At 37.7% G+C, this 9,490-nt stretch overlaps 1 protein-coding gene across 1 annotated transcript in view; it reads right to left on the bottom strand.

Annotated features, from left to right (window-relative positions):
- CMAS (cytidine monophosphate N-acetylneuraminic acid synthetase) overlaps positions 1-9,490 on the bottom strand; it is a 48,227-nt gene that overhangs the window by 31,597 nt on the left and 7,140 nt on the right. The window contains exon 2 of the mRNA XM_006897202.1: positions 368-510. Coding sequence (XP_006897264.1) covers positions 368-510 — 143 coding nt within the window. The remainder of the gene's footprint in view (positions 1-367; positions 511-9,490) is intronic.

The raw sequence follows: 9,490 nt of genomic DNA, 5'->3' as shown, positions 1-9,490 counted from the left end.
ATTCATTCATTGTTGCACCCTTCTCCCCGCACAAACCCCTCCCCCCTCCCCCCATTTGCTCCTCTCCTTGAAAAGCAAAAGAAAAACTCCCTCATCCTGATAGTCTTAATAAAGCTGCTATTTGAGCTTTGATAATACTTGAACATATACTGCCGCCCTCTCGTGGGATTATGCATTCTGATAAAGTCGTCAGCGATTTACTTAGTAATGATATGTTGCCCAATCTTCTGTTAACAGTGTTTACTTTGGACACATTTTATCAAGCAAATAATAACAAAATCTTAAATCCAAATGTTAAAAGAAGCCTAATGAGCTATAAAATGGTTGGGAATCATATGAAAATTTTAATAAACTATCAAATTCATACCATTATGGTAATTAAGAAATTCTACGATGGCATCTAGTGAGGTAGAGCTATCTTTTGAAACTTCAGAACTTCTTCGATGAACTTGTGCACCAAATTGTTTAGCCACATTCTCAATTTCTTCATGGTCTGTTGAAACCCACACACTGTTCAAATATTTAAAAGAAAAAAATCTTATTACAAAGAAAATTCATCAGAGATATAAGGACTCTGCCACCCTTGAATATTTCTTCTCATAATGTTTACATTATAATATCATATATATATATTAACATATGTAATGTCATCATCATCATTATCATAAACAACTCACTGCTTTTAAGTTAGTTATGACTCAAAGACTCTCCTTCTGTTTACCATGGCTATAAACTGAAACAGGAGACCACCCATCCATTTCCTGTAGAGCCACTGGTAGATTCAAACCACTGAAAACATGCAGCCTCTAGGTAAGTAGTGTTAATTGCTATTGACTCTATTGCCAGACTTGGTTGGGGCCTTGGAGCCGCTTATTTAAAGAAGTTGGCACATGGAAGGTAGGCTTTTAAAATTTGATTAACAGTCAGTTACAGGCTGGGAGCCTCTTGTTTAAACCAATTAGGACCTGGTAACAGTCAGCTGGGGGCTGCGAGCCTCTGGTTTAAATTAATAAGGACCTAATGGGTAGGCCTTTGTGATTAAAAGTTGGTGTGAAGCCCGATTTCTTCGAAGAGGTACAAATGAAATTATGTTTGCTGTATTTGGAGTCTACATTGTTCTAAATGGTAGAACACTTCTCTGTCAGTTTGCTGTACTGAGAAAACTTGAAGGATGCTATGATACTGAAAGCTATGTCTCTAGTATGTCGAATGCCACAAGGGTTACTCGTGGTGGATAGATTTTAGTAGAGTTCTCAGATTAAGACAGACTCAAAAACATGGTTGGCATCCACTTCTTAAATTAACCCTACGAACAGTAGAAGAACAAGAAGAACATGGATTTTTATAATATTAAAGCTAGAGTCCAGACTGGAATGCAGTTGAAATGAGCAAAAATAGTTGTAAACACCATTTAATAATCAGAACATGGACTGTACATAGCTTGAATGTTAGGAAACTAGAAATTATGAAAAATGAAATGGAACACATGAACATCAACATTCTAAGCATTACATGAGATGTCACTACATGAGATGGACTAACATTGGTCACTCTATCAGATAATCACATGGTATACTACACTGAAAACGAAAAACAGAAGAAGAACGGTGTGTTGTTCATAGTAAAAAAAAAAAGGCAATTTCTAACCTAAAGTACAATGATGTGAGAGGATATTATCCATAGGCAGACAAGAAAGTTTTCTTAATATGATTATTATTCAAACATACACTACTACATCTAGAGCCAAGAAGAAAAACAATTCAAAAATTTTACCAAACCTTTCAGTCTGAAATTGACCAAACATGCAACCAAGATGCACTAATGATAATTAGTGACTGGTATGCACAAGTTGGAAACAACGAAGAAGGAATAGTAGTGGGAAAGTATGGATCTGGTGACAGAATGAGGCTGGAAATAGAATGACACGGACCTCACCTGACAGGCTTCCTAGGAACCAGAATGATTACATTTGTGGAAAAATCATTGAAGCAACCTAGTCAAAACTAGGCTAGGGGCGGGCTATAGGTCAGACCATCAGTTACACATGTGGAAGTTCAAACTGAGGCTGAATAAAAAAAAAAAATCCTTGTGAACCAAAATATGATCTTGAGTCTATTCCACCTCAATTTCAAAACTGTAGTAAAAATAAGGTTAAAGCACTGAACACCAATGACTGAAGACCAGATAAATTGTGGGATTTTATCAATCATGAAGAGGACCAAAAGTCATTACAAAGACAGAAGAGAAATAAAAAAAACCAAAATGGATGTCAGAAGAGATTTTGAAAATTGCACTAGAGCATCAAGAAGCAAAAACAAAGGGAAAACATGCTGAAGTTGAACAGAAGGTTTCAAAGGGCAGATAGAGAAGACAAAGTAAATATTATAATGGAATGCGCAGCAAGCTGGAATTGGAGACTAAAAAGGGAAGAATTCACTCTACATTTTTCAAGCTGAAAGAACTCAAAACCAAATTTAAGTCTTGAGTTGCATTATTGAAAGATGTAATGGTAAATAAATTGAATGACCCAGGAAGCATCAAAAGATGTGAAAAGAATACACAGAGTCACTATACCAAAAAAAAGAAAAAACAAAAAAAACTGACTTGACGTTGAAAACCTTCAGAAAATACCTTGTGCAGAAATCAATGGTAATGAAGGAGGAACTGTACTGAAGGCACTAGTAAACATAAGGTCCTAGTAATTGATGGGATACCAAACAATTTTTTTTTCAATTAATAGATGCAGCCCTGGATGTGTTCATCAATTTATACCAGGAAATTTGGAGGTCAACGGACTGGAAGAAGTCCATATTTGTTCCCAATCCCAAAATAGGGTATTCAGTAGAATGTGGGAACTACTAAACAACGTCATTAATATAATAGGCAAGCAAAATACTGCTAAAGATCATTAAAAAGTGGCTAGTAAATAAATAGGGAACTTGCAGAAGTTCAAGCAGGATTTAAAAGAGGCCATGACACCAGGGATATCATTGCTGCTGGCCGATGGATCCTTGGTGAAAGTAAAGAATACCAGAAGAACATCTTTTTATGCGTATTGACTATGAAATGGCATTTGACTTTGTAGATTATAACAAGGTTTAGCTAACATTGAGAAGAATGGGAATCCCACAGCACTTAATTATGCTCATGTGAAACCTAAAACTAGACTAAGAGACTGTTGTGTGAACAGAGCAAGCGAACACTACAAGGTCTGAAATTAAGAAGGGAGTGTGTCAGTGTTGTCTTTTCTCTCCATACCTATTCAAGCTTTATGTTGAGCAAATTACTCGAGATGCTGGACTCTATGAAGAAGAACATGGCATCAAGACTGGAGGAAGACTCATTAACAACCTGCACTGTGCAGATGACACAACCTTGCTTGCTAAAAGTGAGGACTTGAAGCATTTGTTGCAAAGAACACAGCCTTCAATATGGATTGCATATCAATGTCAGGAAAACAAAGATTCTTATCACTGGACCTACAGGCAACATGATAGATTGAAATTGTAAACCACTGCATCTTACTTGGTTCTACAATAAACACCCTTGGTACCATCAATCAGAAAATCAGATATATAGCATTAGGAAGTCTGCAGTTAGGGATCTTTCCAAATTATTGAGAAGCAATAATGTCAGTTTGAGGACTAAGCTGTGTATAATTCAGGCCATGGTCTTTGCAATCACTTGCTATGCACCTGAGAGCTTGGCAATGAATAAACATCATAGAAGAAAACAGGATGCCTTTAAGCTGTGGTGTTGGAAAAGAGTACTCAACATCGCGTGAACTGCCAAAAGAACGAACAATTATGACTTGGAGAGGGTGCAGTCAGAGTCCTCTTTGGAAATTAAAAATGATGAGGCTTCACCTCACAGACTTTGGCATGTTGTTAGGAGAGGCTATTATTTGGAAAAGAAGAGGCTATGATCTTTGGAAAGGTACAGGGTCTTCCTGGAGAGGAAGACCTTCAACCAGGATTGACAGTGACTGCTGCAATGAGAGGAAGACCTTCAACTAGGATTGACAGTGACTGCTGCAATGGGCTCTAGTGTGTCGAGAAGTGTGAGGATGGCATAAGATAGGCTAGGACATGGTTCAGATCTGTTGTTCACAGGATCACTATGGGTCATACACCTAACTCGATGGCACCTAATAACATACCAGCAGGGTTCCCTATCATCACAACAGTATCATGATAAATGGAAAAAAGATTGAAGTTGTCAAGGATTTCATTTTATTCTAGCCACAATCAATGCTCATGGACGCAGGAGTTAAGAAATCAAATGCTTTATTGCATTAGGCAAGTCTGTTACAAAGGAACTCTTTTAAAGTGTTAAAGAACAAGAGTGTCACTTCAAGGGTTGCAGTGCATGTGACCCAACTCATGATGTTTTCAATCACCTCATATGCATGTGAAAGTTGGAAAAGAAATAAAAGATCAAAGAAGAATTGATTTGTGGTTAGGACAGGATACTGAATATGCTACAGACTCTTAAAAGAGCAAACATCTTAGAAGAGTGCAGGCAGAGTGTTTCTTAGAAGGGTGGATGTCTTTATATTATCTATTTTGAGCATGTTATCATGAGAGCCCATTCCCTGGAGAAGGGCATTACATTTGAAAGGGTGGAGAGGTGCGGGGGGGGGGGGAATAAAATAAAAGGACCTCAAAAAGACAGACTAACAAAGTAGTGAGAACAATGTATTCAACAAGCACAGCAGTGACAGAGAATAGTGCAGGATTGGGGAGTTTATTCTGCTGTATCCAGGGTTGGAACTGACTCAGTTTTCATTAAAGTATAAAGGCTCTTGTGCCAAATCAACTCAAGGTGGATCAGAGATCTGGGAGTAAAGGCCAAAACCATAAAGTTCATCAGAGACAAACTGAGATTAAGTTTATATGGCCAAATAGAGTGACAAATACAGCCAGAAAAGCACAAGGTGGAGAATACAAAATTGATGAATGGGACCTTCTACAGATTAAATCCTTGTGTGCATCAAAAACATTTTCCAACAGAGCAAAAAAACAAACCTACTGATTGGGGAAAAAAACACTTGGCAATACCATTTCAGGTAAGAGTCTCATTATCAAAAGTTAACAGAATCTTACAGGCCTCCACAAGAAAAAGTCTGATAACACAGTTGCAAAAAGGGCAAAATACATGGAAAAACTTTTCAAGAGGTAGATGGCCAACAGACACATGGAGAAATGCTGAAAATCACTGGCAATAAGAAATGCAAATCAAAACCACAATGTGATACCATCTCACCCCAGTAGCAGTGGCGAAGTTTAACAGGACAACAAGTAATACATGTTGGAGAGGATATGGCGAGATAGGCACTCTTATCCACTGTTGTTGGGACTGTAAAATAGCACAACCAGGCTGGAAGGCAGTTTGGCATTTCCTCAGAAAGGTGAACATAGACACTCCGTATGACCCAGCGATTCCACTTCTTGGAATATACCCTGAGAAAACGAGAACTGAGACACAGAAACTTGTACACCAATTTTCATAGTAGCATTATCCACCTTTGCAAGAACATGGGAACAGCCCAAATGTCCAACCACAATCAAATGTATTGAGAAATTATGGTACATTCTCACAATGGAATACTATGCAGCACGCAGAAACAATGATTTTTGAAACTCACTACCTAACTTGGGAGGGACTGGATATACTAAGTGAACTAACTCAGTTCCATAAGGACAAATACTGTATAAGACTCTTATTGTAGAACATGTGTGAGGATCCAAGGAGGGGAGGGGATAGCAGAGGGGTAAGGATGGGAGGGGGGTAATCATAGGGTCACAAAATTTGATAGGGGGAAAGGGGGAGAAAAATAAATGGGAAAGATTCAGTGTGAAAATCAGTATAAAATTTTATTTCTTTCTTTAAAAAGCTCTGTACCATCAAAACAATGTCCATAAAAAGCGCAAGATAGAACTACAATTTGATGGGTGGGGCGGTGAGGGAAATTTAAAGAATTTGTTCAAATTTGTATCTGAATTTTGCAAATAAACTAGTAGAAAAATTTTTAAAAATATATAACTAAAGTAAATTACAAAGCTTCTGTATATAAATATATTTTAAGATTTCTGAATCAATATGTATTATTTAAGCTTACTAATATATTAAATCACTCAACTGCCAACCAAAATGTCCAAAACAGTTCAATTCCCCATGGGATAAAGCTGTGGCAGTCTACTTATGTAAAAATTTACAGCCTTGGAAACTCAACGGCAAAGTTCTACTCTGTCCTATGGGGTCACTATGGATACGAATTAACTAGAAGGCAATGAATCTGGACTGTTTTGATTTGGTATATATTAAGCAAAGTAGCTGAACTAAAATTCAAATACAAAGGAATTCAAGAGAATGCTGATTCTTGAAGGAAAAAAAATTACTTGGTTTATCTAAAGCAGAATTTTAAGCTAGAAATACTCTAAATGTACAAGACTACATTCAAAGGTAGAGAGTAGGTGAAAGAAGGGAAGACCCTCAACCAGATGGACAGACATAATAACTGCAGCAATGGGCTAAAGTGTGCCAGAGATGTTGAGAATGGCATGATAGGACACAGGGGTCAGATCTGTTGTTTGTAGGTCACTATGAATAGGAATTGACAGCACCTAATACCATCATCACATTCAAAATAATCAGCTAATCCCATTTTCTCCCTCAACTAATAGGAGGTATGCATGTGTATGTATATACAAACCAGGGCATATGTGTATCTTCACACGTACATATATATTTGAACATGAACTCAGATGACTGAAGACATGAAGAACAAGTGCTGATTGGTTTAGCAGAGCTTAGTTTAACAATTTTATTACCGATGTTTATATTGTTGTCTATTTAAATATTAAAAGATGCTGACTAAGAACAAAACGTTCCTTTGAGGAGGTAGAGAGTCTTTCTGTAAAGCTATGAATTGCATTACAACCCCGCTATAGATAATTCTAAGCCCCTGTAGTTATTTGAGAATAGGACATTCTTTGTTGTGTTATTAACATTATGTCAGTGTATAGTATATCCTAAATCAATTTTGAGATGTAAAAGAGATTAAACAAGAAACTAAGAAGAGCTAAGAAAGAGAGATGCCCTACACATCAAGATCACCCTGGAGAACAGGCTGAAAAAGGTAAGGACCCTCCTCCGGATCTGACAAGAGACAGCATTCCACTAGAGCTATCACCTGGAATTTATGCTTTGAGCCTCGTAACCTGTGAGAAAACAAATGTGTTCATTAAGGCCACTCATTTACAGTATTTCTGTTACAGCACACCAAGACACAAACTTTGACAGATTCTAAGACACAGACTTTGACAGATTCCCACTGTTAGAAAATGTGATTATTACTTTAGTCACAATTTTCGTAGTAGTATCCTACACAAATCCACCAATCTTAATAATCTGCATTATGCACATGACACAACCCTGCTTGCTGAAACTGAGAAGGACCTGAAGTGCTTGCTGCAGAGGGTCAAACACTTGCTGCAAAGGGTCAAGGACTGCAGACTCCATTATGGATTGAGGCTCAATGTCAAGAAGACAAAGATTCTCACCACTGGACCAACTGGCAGCATCAGGATGGACGGTGAAGGGATTGAGATTGTTCACAGCTTTAGTTTGCTTGGCTCCACAGTCAACACTCTTGGTTGGCATCAGTAGCCAGGAAATTAAAAGGCATATTGCCATGGGAAAACCTGCTGTTAGGGACCTCTCCAAAGTAGTGAAGAGCAATGGTGTCTCTCTGGAGACTAAGGTGCATCTGATACAGGCCACGGTTTTTGCAATCACTTGTTACGCATCAGAGAGTTGGACAATGACCAAGGAGGATAGAACGACAATAGATGCCTTTGCGCTGTGGTGCTGGAGAAGAGTCTTGAGAGTACCATGGACTGTTGGAAAATAGATTCATCCTAGAAAGGGTTAAACCGGGTGGCTCCTTGGAGGCAAGGATTCTGAGGCTCCGTCTGGCATACTTTGGACATGTTGTGAGGAGGGACCGGTCCCTGGAGAGGGATATCATGCTTGGGAGGGTGGAGGGACAGCGCAGGAGAGGAAGGCCCTCTATGAGGTGGACTGATTCAGTGACTGGGATAATTGGGATGGGAGTGTCAGAAACAGTGCGATTGGCACAGGACAGAGCAGAGTTTAGGGCTGTTGTACATAGGGTCGCTATGAGTCGCAAGCGACTCGACAGCACATAACAACAACAACAATCAAAAGCATACATTTCAAGATAGCTAAACTTTGTATACTAATTGAAAACATCCTACACAGATGTTTTAATAATTTATACTCTTAGAATAGATATATTCCTTCTATCCCATTCATCTAACATTTACTGAAGATGAAAACACACATTTCAAATGTCTGTGCTCAACTGTTAATACTGAGAAGAAAAAAAATTTCTAGTACCTCAGGATTTCATTTATTAATTTCCTTTTTATTCCCTTTGAGATCTGTAGAATATTTAAATTGAGGGATAAAGCTAATGAACAAAATCAAAAGAAGCTTGTCAGAAGAGCTCTGGCAACAAAGGAAGTTAAGTCTTACCCCCTGTACTCATGCTACTCATTACAAGGCAGAACATAGGAACTTATTTCCTATTGGAAATAATCTTGGGGTAGATTTTTTTTCACTGGCAAAATGTCACAAAGATGAATACCAAAGTGATGTACCAATGAAATGCCAGTGAATTTTTAAATAGAAAAGCTGAAGAGGGTGATGATAATTTGAATATAGAGCAAAGTGAACAGTGAAAAGTGTTTTCTTTAACTGACATCATAAAGAGAAGCTGTTTATTTACTATCCTGATATTTAATGTCATAAAAATGGAACACAATAGGTACAGTAATTTTTATCAAATGCTTGAAGGGAGAGAGAGGGAAAATTCTAGGGGTAGTAAAGACCTACTTAAACAGATTTGTTTACTTGGGTTTTTTCCCTTCTTCTTAAAAAATTCATGCATTCATAAAAGTTTTAGTGTCTAATTCTCTCCCAGGTACCATTGTAAACATGGAGATACAACAACATATACAATAAAGTTCCATATCCAGCCTATCAAGTGGAGTCTGAGGCCAATATACATACTTCCTTTTTAAACCACAGAAATCCCTAGGTGATTAGTGGGTTTGGCTACTAACTATAAGATTGGCAGTTAAGCACATTCAGAGGTATCTGGGAAGAATAGCCTGTCAATCTACTTCTGGAAAAAGTAGCCACTGAGAAGCCAAAGGAACACAGTTCTATTCCAATACACTTAAGGTCACCATGAATCAGGAACTATTCAACAGCAATTTTTCTAAACCACAGAGATGACGAACCATTTAATTTTGAAACCAACCCAAGTACTTGTGTGACTGGATCACCAACATCTTTAAAATACTTTACTTTTCACAAAGCACTTTTGCAGTGCCTGCTACATAATAAGTGCTCAAGGTATATATATGTATATGTGTGTGTGTATATATATATAGTATAT

The sequence above is a fragment of the Elephantulus edwardii genome, unplaced genomic scaffold (genome assembly GCF_000299155.1).
Source record: "Elephantulus edwardii isolate Elephantulus edwardi_28Jun2011 unplaced genomic scaffold, EleEdw1.0 scaffold00206, whole genome shotgun sequence".
NCBI lineage: Eukaryota > Metazoa > Chordata > Mammalia > Macroscelidea > Macroscelididae > Elephantulus > Elephantulus edwardii.
This window is presented reverse-complemented; position numbering and strand designations above follow the sequence as displayed.